Below are 16930 nucleotides of genomic sequence, written 5' to 3'. Positions count from 1 at the left end.
GCAAGTTTCGGCAACGATCTTCATCTCCACCATCGAGCTCCAAACGAGCTTTCCATCATCAAATTGAGGTGAGATACGTGCTAGGATGGATTGTGTGTTTGTTGTGTCATGTTTTTGGTTGATTTGGGAGGTTGTTGGTGGAGATCGGAGGGAGAGATGGAAGGGGAGGTTACCGCCGCTTTAGGCGGCGCGTGAGGTTAGTAGGAGGGGGTACGAGGCGGCGTTAGGCCGCGGAGAAGAGGAGGAAGAAGAAAAGGAGAAGAATGGGGCGGCGGTGGCATCACACGCGCCTTGGTTGGCGTCGGCGCGTGGGCCCCACGCGCGGCCGGCCGGAGGTGGCGCGTGTGCCACACGCGCCGCCGTGTGAGGCGGTGTAATTAGTTTTGACTGAAAGGGTATTTTGGTAATTTACTGTGTTACGGTAAATGTAAATGTAATTTTTATTTACTACGGTAAAATGTAATTAAATTTTACCTTCGGTAAATTTAATTATAAATTACTTTCAGTAAATGTAAAAAGTAATTTGTAAAAGGGTAATTTAGTAAATTTTATTTACTGAGTTTGTATTTACATTTAAATCGTACGTATACGTACCGAAATACGTATTAATATTTATACGTACCGAAATACGTATTAATATTTATACGTACAGAAATACGTATTAATATTTATACGTACATAAATACGTATTAATATTTATACGTACATAAATACGTATTAATATTTATACGTACATAAATACGTATTATTATTTATACGTACAGAAATACGTATTTAATATTTATACGTGCAGAAATACGTATTAATATTTATACGTACATAAATACGTATTAATATTTATACGTACATAAATACGTATTAATATTTATACGTACATAAATACGTATTATTATTTATACGTACAGAAATACGTATTTAATATTTATACGTACAGAAATACGTATTAATATTTATACGTACAGAAATACGTATTAATATTTATACATACAGAAATACGTATTAATATTTATACGTACAGAAATACGTATTATTATTTATACGTACAGAAATACGTATTTAATATTTATACGTACAGAAATACGTATATAGTACTTATACGTACAGAAATACGTATATAGTACTTATACGTACAGAAATACGTATTAATTGAGTATTGTACAGTAACCGTGAATAGTAACAGTGAACAGTAATTTCGTAAAACCGAAAATTGCTGAACAGTAACCGATTATTACTGTTTCGGCATTTAAAGGTTTACGAATCGATTCTAAATGCTTGTCTTATCTTTTTAAGGTGATCGCTAAATCGAGGAAAGGAATTATCATCGGAAATTGTGGATTTACGCTCGAGTCTATAAGGTGAGTAAAATCTCACTGAATTACGAATCTACCCTCGTGGTGATTCAACATTTTTGCGAGTGTGTTTATCAAATGAATTACAACATGTATATAATTTAGTGGACTACATATATACAGTATAATGGTAATAAGTACATATATATATATATATATATAGTTCATTAAATTACGTACTGTTATTAATTCATTAAAAATAGTCATTTTCGATGACGGAAGTTTGTGAATTGAGCATGTGTGATGAAATATGACATGTATAGGATATAGTGGACTATATATATATTGTATAAATGGTAAATAAGTACGAATATATATAGTTTGCTATATAATATACTGTTATGATTTTATTGTGATTCTATTGAGCATGTGATTTGAATTGTACAATATGATGTGAGATTATTGTACGTGATTTTTAACATTGAGATTGTTAAAATGTGAATTGTCTTCGGACCTGATTTTTGGTACAATATGATGTGAGATTATTGTACGTGTTTGGCAAGTCGAAACCTAGCCTTTGGCCGGGCGAAAGTTACGATACAGTTAGAGCTCTAGTCTGTCTGCCATAGTACTGCATGAAGGTAACGGGTGGTTATCTGCTCATGGGTACTCAGCTTGTTGTGGATGTTGGGTGGCGGGTGGTTACCCAACATCAGCGGTATACTAAGTGAGGGGTAACAGATGTGTACCAGCGCTCATTAGTTACCATTTTGTGAAAGTATTAGAGTAACCAGAGGGGTTGCTCGTTTTCTCATGATTTTCATTATACTGTGTTGATGTGGAGTCGTGTCTTTTATGAGACGAGAGTTATTTTAATATTTTACTCATACGAGCTGTAAAGCTTACCGGGTTTGTGTTGCAATCCCGGTGCACCAATTTCAATGGTGCAGGGGATACTTCCGCAGGTGCTGAGTAGTGGTGATTGAGTGACGACTCCGAAGACTCGAAGTCGATCACATCCAGTCGTGGTGAGGTTCCAGCGTGGATTGTGTGTGAGATTTGGTGTGATTTTATTTGTGAGGATTATACAATTCCATTTGTTATATGTTGAATTATCATTTGGGGTTGTAATAATCGGCTTGACTGAGTTATATTTTAAACTCAGATGTGATCCGCTGCGACATTAAAATGATTTCGATTTCATTGAGATTATTTTGTGTTTAACGATTTTAAGATTTTGAGTTTTTAAGCTCGAAATTTTAGGGTCGTTACAATATCAATGTACGCTTGTCGAGAAAAAGAATATCAATGTAAGATCAATACTACAGAACTATAACTCTAGAAGCAAAATGCAATCTCTCAATAGCATACAAACAGCAATAGGCTTGTGGTTAACTGTTCAAAATATGGATAAAAGCCTTATTTCGGTTATTGACCTCTCATAGGCTTTACTTGCTGAGGCATGTTGAGTTGACAAGTGATTTAGAATTTAGCGCGCCAATGAAATTTATTCAGTATGTAGTGATTGGTTTTCCCATCGCGTGCAAGTTGTTTTGACATGCAACTTTCTATATGCCTGTAGTCGGATAAAGCAACTGAAGAAGTTCATTTGATGAATAACATCCAGTAGTTGCAATGGTTTCAGTACCATATATATGTATCAAAGCAGGAACAATTTTCTACATGGTTTGTAGTGTTTAGACTTCTTGAAGATGTTAATTAACTTGTCTGTTGAACGCCGTCGGAGTTGTTGTATATGTTTAACGACTGTCAATTGTATGGTTAATGAACTTTATAAACTCACATTGATATATCATACCATGATCGAGTTGACTTAAGGATGCACATTCAATCTTTAGTTGTGATCCACTTTAGCTCCATTTGCCTAGTTATGCATCATCGATCAATCAAGGATTCTTTGTCGATCTTTAATTTGTTACAGATAAGCATGTAAGCATTTGTATATATTGATATTTAGTAGGAAAGTATATTACAACTCTAAGACGCAACAAACTGAAATGCTCTGAAGTGGCACTTTAATTTGTTTCGCCTTGTGGTGGCTGATGATTCTTTTCCCTTGTTAGTAGCTAGGGTTCATATGGTTTTACTTATGGTCATGATGGATACAGCTTAATTAAACTCACCTAAACAATGAGCTACAGTAAAGTAATCAATCTGCCAGTCTTATGCTTCTTCACCATGACAATTCTAAGACGATTCAAATACTAGAATCTGACCTGTATTAATCTTCTGAAAAATATCGAGAGAAATGATCATAATAAGCTATTAACAACTTGACCATGCCAATTATTTTATATATCGCAATTAATCCTATTTGAAATAGTTCTAGTCTTTTAGAATATTATTGACGGTGTGCAATACTCATGATCAACAATTAATGAAACCAAATTAACCATTAGAAGTTTAGAACAATTAATAGTGTGACAAACTGAAGTACTTTCTTTTGCAGTTTTGCACATTAATAAGAGTTGAGAAGGATCTCAAGTGCCATACGTATCAAATAAGCCTGAAAATAGTATCTCCATCAGTGATCGAGAACCCTAAAACGTAATCATCCACCCATATAGAATGATCGACGTGTGAACATATATAAAAAAAAGATGACAGAAAATAGAAAGCGAGTTTCAGTTTCTCAGTAGCTAGATGGAATGAAATGAAATCACACTAGCCGCAGTTCAGGCTAAAGATAGTTTCTAGCAGCGAGTTTAGTCAGCAAAAATTAAAACACCAGAAGCCTGCAATTCGTCTCATTTTCTCGCTTTATGTAATTCATTGTATGTCTGCTAAATTTTTGCATTTTGCCTCTTGACACAGATAATTAAGTTTCATCTAAATATATACGTAATTGAAATTGAGACGGCTTGAGCTTACCATTTTAAGTGGTCATATATACGTACCTATCCAGACATGCCCTTAAGCTGTGTTTTAGCAAGCTCCTATAAAACACCTCCTCCCCCTCCCCCCAACACACATTAGTCTCAAGTCACAACTCAAAACTATGGCACAATTGAAGCTCAATGTGTCGCTCACCTTGTTTATTGTTGGTTTCCTATGTACACTGGCCTCCTCACATACAGCTTACCAATATCTGATGTTTGTTACTCAATGGCCTAAGTCAGTATGTTATAGTATGTCGGTGCCCTGCAGTAAAACTCCCCCTATAGTTTTTACGGTTCACGGCCTTTGGCCGTCAAACTATACTGGTTCTACCTTGACGTGCTCCGGTGCGCCATTTGATGAACCCCTGGTAAAATACATGATTAATTATGTGCTTAATTGGTAATTATTTATCAATAAGCAGCTTTAATTAGTTTAGTTTAGATTCTATTTGGCATAACTAATGTTTGTGCAACATGCGTGTAGATGAATCAACCGCAACAAGCAGCACTAAAAGCACACTTGGAACAACATTCCTGGCCAGATGTGCTGCAGGGAAATCATATGGGCTTCTGGAGGCATGAGTGGTCGGCTCATGGAAGTTGCTCCGACAACGTCTTTGCACAGACAGAATATTTCAAATGGTGTGATGAGATGTGGAAGGAAAAGCCGATCAACGAGATCCTTGGCAGGTCGTCGATCGTACCAGGACGCAACAAGTACTATTCCCGCCCTGACATTGAAAATGCCATCAGAGCTAACACTTCACATACCCCTGACATCCGCTGCACCCTGGTTTCAGGAACATACATGCTGTTTGAAGTAGTAATTTGCGTTGATTATTACGGGAAAAATATTGTTGATTGTGTAGTTAGAAGCAAAACACCTGCCATGAAAACATTTTGTCCACCTTCTAATCCTTCTATATTATACCCCAACTGATAGAGGTAGCCCGGCCTTAATCGATGTAATAATAAGTGAATAAACACGTACGTACGTACTCAGTACGTGACTCTGACCTTGTTGTTAATTGGGCTTATCAGATAATGAATAAAAATTGTGTTTGCTAATCGATCGACTTTTCTTTATGCATGTTAACTTATGCACTATGCTGTCTATGCATGTGTGTATATCTTCTGGCTTTATTTAATTACTAGCTAATATTCACATTTTGTATATCGGATTTGATGGTTAAAATGGTTTCGAGAGTTTGAGCATCTCGATCACTACCTAATCTCATGCATGGGCAAGTATCTTTTTGCTGATTGCCACAGGCACATAGATACGGCTGCACGTAGTTGAATAAGCCAATGCATAAGTAATAAAACGTAAAGGAGAAACTGAGCATCTTGTACGGGCTAGTGTACGGGGAAATTCTGTTGTGCATCTTATAAAAGTCCTTCTATCCATCATTCAATATTGTATGTATAGCATGCAGCTGTGCAACAGCAGCTGAACCCAAGTGTATGTTGTTGTATTCTAATAAGCTTTAATTTTCACCATAATGTAATTAAACTAATATAGCCCTATGTACCTACGTTTCTACTACTTTGACCTTGATCTTGATGCCGAATTTTTGGAAATTTTAAGATTCTACTAGGGCAAAAGAATTACCGTTGCAGAGGAAACTTAGCAATTGCAAATTTGGTGAATAAGAAGAAGAAGATCGAGGCACACAAGTAGTGGTGAAGTATATGATTTAAATTTTTGTCATCGAAAGTAAATTAAGGTTTTAGTCATTTAAAATAATTTAATTTAAATAACTGAAATGTGTAATTATTCAACAAAATATAAAATCCACCTCACTCAAGGTATATGACACATTTTCAATATATTTTGTACTATATAAAATCCACCAACGCATGCATGCAATAGTGGAAATTGTTTGTTATGGCTTAAGCAAGGTCTTAAGTTCGAAACCTTGTGGATGCAGCATCATGCGCTATAACAGTCACGTCAAACACTTGAAATGGTGACTTATAAAGGGGTAAGACCCAGTATCCCAAAACGCTATATATTTTTTTGTACTATATTTCGGTATATGTAGCACTATTCCGAATTCTTTTCATTTTGAAATTAATTATGATGGAAGCAAAAATCAAGATTTCAGTTACCCACTTGGAGAGGATGAAGACTTGAATTTTTTGTTTCCAAGGGTAAAACGGGAAATATAAAGGTAAAAGGGGAGGAAGGAAATAGCCGCACCCGACTTAGTTACTCGGTCTCATCATTTCTTTACGTCTGAGAATTTCAAGCAATTTCATCGCTGTGTATCTCTTTGGACTGAGGTAACTCAAAAACCTTGTATCTCGTGCTGTTTAATTTCAATTGTCTGAATCATTTTCTCTGTCTGTCTCAGTCAGGTGTCTCTTAATAATGTTTATCAGATCGAATCCCTACTCCTCTGTCTCTGTCTCTGTCTCTGTACGTCTACATCTTGGGAAGCCTAACTGTTAATTTACCCTGTCTGAATATGCAGCCAATTTTATATATGTCATATACACGGACCTGGATCCGACGTTAGAGTGTCTTGTGAGTAGAAAATGGAGAAGTTGATTGCTGAATTTTCAGAGATTGGCAAAAATAAAAATATAGATGAAGATGTGGTGGAGCAAATCTTATCAACTCTGCCTCCAAAATCTCTTATGCGATTCAAATGCGTCTCTAAGAACTGGTATGCCCAGATCACCAGTCCCAGGTTCATTGCTAAGCACCTCTCCCACTCCATGCACAAAAAACAGTACTCTTCTACTAGTGTTCTTTTGAAGCGTTTGGTCGGAAAGGACACCAACACTGATGAGACTGAAGAAGTTTTCTCATTGCTTAATTTTCACTATGACAATGATCATGATGGCACTGATAAGATAAATGAATACAGCTTTAGTTGTGAGGACGTCAAGATTCCTCATTCTATGAGTCAAGAGACTAGGGGCGAGTCACTTAAGATTATAGGCCATTGTAATGGGATCATTTGTCTAGCTACGGCTGATTCTTGGGAGGTGCTTTTATGGAACCCAGCTATTGAGGAATTTAAGCTTCTTCCCACCATGCCACCATCTCCAGCATGTAGATTGCTGATGCCGTATGATCCTATACTTGGATTTGGTTATGATCCTATACTTGGATTTGGTTATGATCCTAAGTCTAATAATTACAAAGTTGTTAACGTCTACACTGGACTTAGAGATTATGAGAAGTCTGAGGCTGATGATTGTGACATTAGTAAACGTCCCACAACCGAGGTATACACACTGGGTACTGATTCTTGGCGAGAGGGGAAGAACTATTCTTTAGAAACACAGACTACACTTCTACAGCCCGAGAGATTCGAGATGTACTTCCAGGGATTCTGCTTTTGGTTTGGATATGAGCAACTCAAGGAAATAAATGTGTATGATGCAATGGAGGAGTCGGCCATCAGGGATGTGTTCATTTTGTTTGATATGGAGAATGAGGTATTTGATGGTATGCCATTACCCTCTAGTTTATATGATTATGTAGGATCTTGTGCCTTTGAGCACCTTCTAGTATGGAACGAATCTATTGCTTTTTCTGTAAATTATCATACTTGGGACAATATTGGGGTTCATAGTTACTATTTGGGAATATGGGTCGTGGATGAATTTCATGTTGATAGTGAGTGTACCTGGAAAAAACATTTTACTATTGAGATCCTTGAGAAGCCATTGGCATTTTTGAAGAGTGATGAAATTCTTATGGCTGACGCAAATGGATGTCTGTTCTCCTATAACATTGGTACCAAAATTCAGCAATATATTCCAATTCAAAGAGTTCCAAGTCGTGATTCAGCAGCTGTTGTTTATGTAGATAGTATTGTTCCACTGTTGGAAGGCAACAAGACCGGAGATAATTCCACCAGTGTATACTTTCTTACTATGCTTCGTACAATATGCGTCAATAAGGATTTTAAAGATACATATTATCTATCAGTTCAAAGTGTTTCTCTGTGAAAATCATATATAGTTTTGTGCTATTTGCAGGCTGACTCTTCTATCTTCAAGTATCTTCCAATTAGTCGTTCGATGGCAGACAACCAATGGTACTCATATTCAGTATGGGCCTTCCCACCAGATGATGTGTCTCTTAGAATAAAAAGTGTAATGGACGGCCTCAGGGCGGAGTTTGGTGGACCGGAGATTGAGCCTCACATCCCCCTTGTAGGATCTATTCGTATGACGCGTGACGAAGTGCTCAGCAAGTTCAGATCTCTTCAGTCCCATATTATTTATTCATACAAGGCTGAAGTCGTTGAGGTGGTTACTAGGGAATTTTATTACCAATCTGTTTCCCTCCTCATTGATTCAAACAGGGAGAATTGTGGGAAGGTACTTACTTTTCCTCTTCTTGTCATCGTTTTCATGTCTTCTTTCTTCTAGACTTGATTTTGTTTATATATTATATATGCAACATTTGAATGCCTGCACAGTTCTGTGAAACCAGTAATCTAGATGATATTCAATTAGACATTGTAAGTGAATACAGTGAGTAAATCAGCACAGGGGACAACTATGTGGTAGGAACGAAATAATGAGCAGTTGCCATATATGTCGGTTTCAATACGCGTCAAAACATAGGCTTATAACTGTCAATTATTTATCAAGCTAGCTACTAGGACACCAAGGTGCTCCAGTAACTCTTGATGAAAACTATGTATTTCTCATCTGTTTAACAACCCCCCCCCCCCCCCCCCCCCCCCCGTCCTAATAATAACATTTTCTTTTTCTAATTCTATAAGCCATTGATCTATAAACTTGTCCTTTCAAAAAAAAAATTATATATATATATATATATACCCACAAACTTGTTTCAATTTTTCTTTTTATTCTCATTCAAGCTGGGTTTGTATCAGTTTTAGTTCCTCAGATTTCATTAATTTGCAGTGTTTATACAACTTTTCAGCCTACGTTGTAATTCAATTACTGCCCATATCTAAAATTTTCATGCAGATTCTCTAATAATTTTAACCATTTTTTTTTCTTTACTCAGTTGTTTCATGCAGCTAGAACTTCCAGCATTCATTTCGGCATGCACATAGGTAAGGAGTTCTTTACTTTGCAGAACTACTTTGTTTGGGGGTTAGTATATATGTATCTTGCTGTTTTGGTTTAATAATTTAAGAAATACAGATCCATGATGAAAAGAAAATGATGAGTACATATTAACTAAGAGTAAAATGATTTTTAGTTTTCTTTATCAGGTCTGGTAATATTCTTAAGGAAAAAATGAGAATAACAATATATATAAATACTAATTCTTGAATTGAGACAGGAGAAAGGAGAAAATGGTTTTGTCCCAGCTTTTGTTCTTCATGTACTGTTTAGTACTTTAGTTTAGGGGTGTTAATTGAAAACCGAAAACCGAAAAAAAACCGAACCATAACCGAACCATAACCGAAAAAAACCGAAGAAAAAAAAAACCGCATCAAACCGCAAAAAAACCGCACCAAACCGAAAGATTTGATGGGGAGGTTTGGGACGTTTGGAAACCGAAACCGAACCGAAAAACCGAATATATATATATATATATATATTATAAAGAAATTATATTATTTATAGATATTTTTAATATACATAATTAAATATGTTATCGATCGAGACCCAAACTTTATCAAAATTCGGTGAATTTTTTACCATATCTGTATTTATATATGCTGATCACATCTGACGGTCGAAATTTCATAATTTGAATTTTAGATATTTGAACCACAACATGTCTACTAATGTGGTATAACTTGTTTAGTGGTCTTTTTGCAAATGTATGTAGTTGTGAAGCAACTATATCTTATAAATAGAATTTTGCAAATTTGTCCGCATGATGCGTTACGTATAGTGAAATATGGTTATGGTAAAAAAATCACATATTTTCGATAACGTTTGTGTCCCGATCGAGGCGGTCAACCCTTTTTACGCTTATTATCACCTATGGGTAGCCTTATCCATGGAACGTAAAATTTTTGAACATTTTACACTAGCTGCTACATCACATATATGTGAGAGTGTGTGTATGAAAAAATCCACCAAAACTAGTCAAGAAGGAGGGGGTAAGAACAAATTCACTTAATTAGATGAAATTAAGTTAATGTTGACCACATCGATCGAGATCCAAATATTATCAACATTAGATGAATTTTTTACCATATCCTTATTTAAATATGCTGATCACATCTGACGGTCAAAATTTAATATTTTGAATTTTAGACATTGGAACCACAACATGTCTACTAATGTGGTATAACTTGTTTAGTGGCTTTTTGCAAATGTATGCATTTGTGAAGCAACTATATATTATAAAAAGAATTTTGCAAATATGTCCGCATGATGCGTTACGTATTGTGAAATATGGTTATGGTAAAAAAATCACATATTTTTGACAACGTTTGTGTCCCGATCGAGGCGGTCAACCCTTTATACGCTTATTATCCCCTATGGGTAGCCTTATCCATGGAACGTAAAATTTTTGAAAATTTTACACTAGCTGCTACATCACATATATGTGAGAGTGTGTGCATGAAAAAATCCACCAAAACTAGTCAAGAAGGAGGGGGTAAGAACAAATTCACTTAATTAGATGAAATTAAGTTAATGTTGACCACATCGATCGAGACCCAAATATTATCAACATTAGATGAATTTTTTACCATATCCTTATTTAAATATGCTGATCACATCTGACGGTCAAAATTTAATATTTTGAATTTTAGACATTGGAACCATAACATGCCTACTAATGTGGTATAACTTGTTTAGTGGCTTTTTGCAAATGTATGCATTTGTAAAGCAACTATATATTATAAATATAATTTTGCAAATATGTCCGCATGATGCGTTACGTATTGTGAAATATGGTTATGGTAAAAAAATCACATATTTTCGATAACGTTTGTGTCCCGATCGAGGCGCTCAACCCTTTATACGCTTATTATCCCCTATGGGTAGCCTTATCCATGGAACGTAAAATTTTTGAAAATTTTACACTAGCTGCTACATCACATATATGTGAGAGTGTGTGCATGAAAAAATCCACCAAAACTAGTCAAGAAGGAGGGGGTAAGAACAAATTCACTTAATTAGATGAAATTAAGTTAATGTTGACCACATCGATCGAGACCCAAACTTTATCAAAATTCGGTGAATGTTTTACCATATATGTATTTATATATGCTGATCACATCCGACGGTCGAAATTTCATAATTTGAATTTTAGATATTGGAACCACAACATGCCTACTAATGTGGTATAACTTGTTTAGTGGCTTTTTGCAATTGTATGCATTTGTGAAGCAACTATATCTTGTAAATATAATTTTGCAAATCTGTCCGCATGTTCTTTTTATTTCGTTAAGAATCAAGTAGGTAGACAAGGAAAGAAACTCCGATTTTCTTTACAAAATAACCGAAAGAAAAACCGATATAAACCAGAGAAAAACCAAACCGAACCAAACCGAACACAATTGGTTTTTTTTTAAAAAAGTGAAAAACCAAACCGAACTAAACCGAATAAATAGAACGGTTTGGTGTTCGGTATCACCTATAAACCGAACCATTCAAAACGATTAACACCCCTACTTTAGTTAACTAATTAAAAGTTTAAGCTCGTCTAACATTTAGTCCCAAACGAACAGTTTGTAATTGTTTGAGCGTGCATCAGTATTTGTCCCTTATATATTCATTATATATACAACTATGATCGACCGGTGCCTTCTATCAACCAATTCAAAAGATTTATAAAGCATTTTCCTCCCGTATGAATGTCTCAGTCTCTAGGAATTGGCATGCATATATAATTCTCCTTATTCTCTCTCTCTCTCTCTCTCTCTCTCTACTTGGGAAGTCTAGATAATGTTACTATACATCAATTAGATAGCTAAGTAAATCAGCTATTATATTTATATTCCATGAATTAAAAACCAGCCAAATGAAGTCCCTTATAATAATATTGATATAATTTATTTTTGGAAGCAAAGTCTTGTTATGGATCGCTTGAGCATTTAGACAACAAATACTGGATTGCTGCAGAACTAACTCAACTAAGCATGAGACTTTATCTGTTGCTTCGCAGAACATAGGCCTCGTTTGAGCCTTCTTTGCGGTAATCTGACAGGAGAACAGAGGAAGATAGCTCAAGAGAAAGTCAGTATTATGGATGAAAGCATTACAAGTCTGAGCTTTCCCATAACTCGACTTGGATTGTACGAGATCAACTACAGAGATACCACTCTCAAATCGTGGAAGAAGATTTCGGAGTATCCTCTGGTCTTGAATTAGTGGACATGATGCGTGCTACTTATTTTGATATACTACTTGTCTGAGCAATTCTGTGCTTCAATTATTGTTTTTCTTTATTGTTATAGTCAAAGACTGATACTCTGATAGTACACAGTGGCTCATCTTTCGAATTCCTACCGATCCATATCTCTCAAGATTATATATACTTCATACATCTAGGCCCTCAATCACCATAGGATATTAATATGTTCTTCACTGCTATTCGTCATGTATTGAGGATTTAAGCCATTTAGGAAATTAGTTTTTAATAATATTTCTTTTAGTTTTTGCCTTAAAGAACTTATTTTCATAAATACACGTTGCAAATTAATGTGATCTACCGCCACATACCATGCATGTCATTAATATGGGATTCACTTTTGGTCTTTTGGTATAATGCTTTGGTGTCCCTAGCACTGCTGAGTTGCTAAAGAGAGGCCGGGTTGATAATTTATCAAGTTTATCAACAAGACAAAAAGAGTTATTTAAACTGTAATTAAGTCTGGTTAATCACCTAGCCCAAAGTTATGGAGGATCTGCGCGTTATGCAATTATGAATTCTTGTCGGAAAAAAAAAGCACTTAATGAATTATTAAAGTAATTATGGGGCATTTAGGGGACTAATGTCTCATAATTCTCATTTCGAAAAGAAAATTAAATTTAAAGGAAAATATGACACGCAATTGTAAAGAAAATACGTAGAGGAATGATGTCAAAGAACAATCCCTAAATGATCTCTCCAGCTCTCGAAGTGGCTGTGCTGCTGCCTCTTGATCTAATATCTCCCCGCACATCCTCTGTCCATTTGTTCCTTCTGCTTAGGGCCAGTCCTGGGCCAAGACAAAACAGGCCCACGCGCCTAGGGTCCGAAAAAATATGGTTTTTTTTACATATAAATATAAAAATTAATAATAAATTGATATGTAATTAATTATTAGGTCCAAAATTAACTATTTCTTCACATATTCTTTAATTATCTATTGAATGAAAATTTAATAGATATTTCAATTATCAAATTTTATGGGCTTAAATCATGATCAAATGTTTTTTTTTTCATTTTTGTAAATATAATTTGATATTTGACTCTTGAAATCATAAATTTAATATATAAATAATAAATTATATTTTATTATGAATTTGAGGGTCTTAAATTTTATTTTAATAATAAATATATTTTTTAATTAATAATTTTTTACTTGTTTCGCACAGGGCCGGCCCTGCTTCTGCTATTGGGACTAATTAAGGTAATTATGATGCAATTTTATCTTCTGTCCTGCTTTTGATTCAGTTTCAGTTTGATGTTACACAACTTGAGAGTAAGGTCAGAATCCACTTGACTTGAGTCTGCGTATTGTCTTTTGATTGTGTTCATGTAACATCGAGAAGGAGATCATGACATCGGTTTTTGGCAAAACCATTGATGAGGATGTGGTGGAGCAAATCCTCTCAATTCTGCCACCCAAATCATTGAAGCGATTCAAGTCCGTCTCCAAAAGGTGGTATGCTCTGATCAGCAGTCCCAGGTTCGTAGCAAAACACCTCCACAATTCCATGCACAACAATCTCACCACTAGTGTTCTTATGCAACGTCAGATCCCTAAGGACACCAACACTGAGGAGACACGAGACTTGTTCTCATTCCTTTATTTTCGAAATGATCAAGATAATGGTGGTGTGCCTGATGATGAGCATAGCTTTGTTAATATCATCCAGGAATTCCATATGCCCTTTCCAACCGGCCTAAAGACTCGGAACGACTCACTTATTATTACAGGCCATTGTAATGGGATCATCTGTCTAGCTCAAGCTGCTGATCCTGTGGAGGTGATCGATCATCTTATGGAACCCAGCAATTCATGAATATAAGCTTCTCCCCCCCATCTTCATACCTTTCGGGTTCAGCTCACACATCTTGGAACTTATTCGAGTTCAGTAAAGGTCTTGGATTTGGATATGATCCCAAGTTTAATGAATACAAAGTTCTTAGCATTGGATATTCTGATCCCAATAAAAACGATATATTTAAAATTTATAGTCCTCCCAAAGCAGCTGTTTACACAGTTACACTCTTGGTACTGATTATTGGAGAGAGATCAATGCTGATCCATTAGAAACAGAAACTACTTATATATGGCCCGAACCTTTCCAAATGCATTTCAAGGGTATGTGTTTTTGGCGGGGACAAGAGCAACACAAGGAATTGGACTCGTGGGATGACTTCAATGGAGAATTCATTAGGGGAGTTATCATTATGGTTGATACTGGGAATGAGTTATTCTATGATATATTGTTACCGGATGAATTTGACTATCCATCGATGAATTTGACTATCCATCGATGAATTATTGCCTTGGCTAGAAGGGCATTTTTGTGTGGAAGGACTCCGTTGCTCTTTTGGGAAGACATCTTCGTGATGAACAATCATGTGCTATATGGGTGCTGGATGAACTTGGTGGTCCTAATGGTGGTGCTTGGACAAAACACATAACATTTGATCTCCCTGCAGAGCCTGTGATATTTTGGAAGACTGACCAGGTTCTTTTGATTGAGTATAAAAGGACTGATTGTAGCACAGCCGTATTCTACTCTTATAATCTGGGCACCAAGAAGCTTACAAATCTTCCCATTTAAAACAACGGGACTCACTGTGATGCTATTGTGTATGTGGACAGTATAGTTCCCCTCTTGGGAGGCAAAATCTCAAGAGCACAGATAGTCTACACCCGAAGTATGAGTTTTTACTCTCTTTTTTTTTTTTCAAATGTTTGATCAAATGTCACATAATTTTTCAGTATGCATGTTGAAATATATTGTTGATAACTTGATATTATATATATTCACTTTACTGGTTCAAGAATGTAGAACTGTTGCAGATTATAGTTGTTTCATGCTCTTTTACAGGCTGAGGCAGCATTCAAGTACTGTTCTCCGCCACTAAGTCATGATATAGTTCACAAGAAAACTTACTCATACTCGGTGTGGGCTATCCCATCAGAGGAAATGTCTCTAAGGATTAAGAAGGTGATGAAGGGGCTGCAGGCCGAGTTCGGCGGCCCTGACATTGATCCCCACATTGCCGTTGTTGGATCCAATCATATGGCGTATGAGGATATGCTCCACAAGTTCAAAACTCTCCAGTCTTGTGTTAGTTACGAAGCTAAAGTTGCTCAGGTCGTTACCATGAGTTCCTATTTCCAATGTGTTTCCCTCCTCGTTGAGTCATCTTCCGAGGTGTCACTCGAGGTATATATTTGTATTAATTATTGTTCTTTTTCTTTTGTCTGATTTGTTACTTACGAACTTTTCAGTTCTCTTTGGCTTCTTAATTTCAGCGTATACATGTGTATATGCTGATTATACAGCGAATAGTATCAAACAAGTAAAATTCTTTCATGCACCTTTAATAATCCAGTTTCTGTCATCTTGCTTTCACTTTAGTTGAGCCTAGTGTTCATATTTATCAGACTGTACATTCAGATCAACTTCAGAGTACTTCCCATGAATTAAATTTTTTTTCTCAGTTAGACTATGCGACTGGAAAGTCTGGTGGAGTATTCGTTTTCATGAATGGTAAGTTCTTTTCATTATAAAGCTGGTTTGTGTATGATTATTGAGATAATTCATCTGTTCAACCGTAATTCTATCCATAAGCTATGTGAGAAAGCAAATATTTTGTAAGGTTAGCTAGGTTTGATATATAATGTTGTCCTGTGAGAGTGAGTGTGAGGCGACGATCCATTGATTCAACTAATTCTTGTTTTCTGCATGTCAAACTTGTTACACTATCCTTTAGAACAACTCAGGATCTTTCAGTTGTTCATCATGGTCTCTGATCTTTGTGAGACAGACATCTTGATATATACAATCTATCTATAGAAGCACATCGAAATGCTGTTGATCGATTCGGTATGATTATGTTCATCTGATCTGAAGTGTGAATCATCAAATGGACTTCCATTCCCTAGGTAACATAAGATATCATAGATGCGAATCCTTGCAATGGCAGGGTTTTCTGTGCATTTTGACTATAAAGATTAGATTGCAAATTATATGCTACTCTATCAGTCTAACTTCACTCCACATTTCAATGTACTGATGAACCAAAACTGTCCTGCGCAGCTGTTAGGCCACATTTGAGCCTCCTTTATGGCTACCTGACAGAAGAAGAGAGAAAGAAAGCTAAAAAAAAAAGTCGCTATTCTGGATGAAGGCCTCAGCAGCTTGAGCTTCCCTATAACTCAATTTTCCTTGTATAAAATAGACTACAAAGATAGAAGTCTCAAATCATGGGAGAAGATTGCTGGATTACCCCCCCCCCCCCCCCAGTTTGAGTAATTCTCTCAAGTCATGCTTATATTAGCTTCCATTGAACATTGTGTCACTGCTGTAGTCTGTGACTACTCCCTTACATTATGAGTTAATTTGGATTGCTACACACGTGTCATGAAAATCTTTTAT

The 16930-nt window shown here is 36.0% G+C and overlaps 2 protein-coding genes across 2 annotated transcripts; both read left to right on the top strand.

Moving 5' to 3' along the window:
• The first annotated feature begins 4308 nt into the window (after positions 1-4308).
• LOC126801004 (ribonuclease MC-like) lies at positions 4309-5129 on the top strand. The gene is made up of 2 exons (XM_050528441.1): positions 4309-4557; positions 4674-5129. The coding sequence occupies exons 1-2, from the start codon at positions 4309-4311 to the stop codon at positions 5127-5129; spliced, it is 705 nt and encodes a 234-aa protein (XP_050384398.1).
• A 1444-nt stretch (positions 5130-6573) lies between these two features.
• On the top strand, positions 6574-12566 carry LOC126801003 (uncharacterized). The gene is made up of 4 exons (XM_050528440.1): positions 6574-8068; positions 8189-8533; positions 9195-9243; positions 12267-12566. Exons 1-4 carry the CDS (start codon positions 6731-6733, stop codon positions 12470-12472), a joined length of 1938 nt encoding a protein of 645 aa, XP_050384397.1. The 5' UTR covers positions 6574-6730; the 3' UTR covers positions 12473-12566.
• The last annotated feature ends 4364 nt before the right edge of the window (positions 12567-16930 follow it).

This window comes from Argentina anserina, chromosome 6 (assembly GCF_933775445.1).
Source record: "Argentina anserina chromosome 6, drPotAnse1.1, whole genome shotgun sequence".
Lineage (NCBI taxonomy): Eukaryota > Viridiplantae > Streptophyta > Magnoliopsida > Rosales > Rosaceae > Argentina > Argentina anserina.
This window is presented reverse-complemented; position numbering and strand designations above follow the sequence as displayed.

Bases quoted from the DNA above. Each gene is read 5' to 3' on its own strand.
- LOC126801003 (XM_050528440.1), top strand. From the start codon at position 6,731: ATGGAGAAGTTGATTGCTGAATTTTCAGAGATTGGCAAAAATAAAAAT. The intron at 8,069-8,188 runs GTATACTTTCTT...TGCTATTTGCAG, and splicing joins CCGGAGATAATTCCACCAGT to GCTGACTCTTCTATCTTCAA. The intron at 9,244-12,266 runs GTAAGGAGTTCT...GTTGCTTCGCAG, and splicing joins TCATTTCGGCATGCACATAG to AACATAGGCCTCGTTTGAGC.
- LOC126801004 (XM_050528441.1), top strand. From the start codon at position 4,309: ATGGCACAATTGAAGCTCAATGTGTCGCTCACCTTGTTTATTGTTGGT. The intron at 4,558-4,673 runs GTAAAATACATG...ACATGCGTGTAG, and splicing joins CGCCATTTGATGAACCCCTG to ATGAATCAACCGCAACAAGC.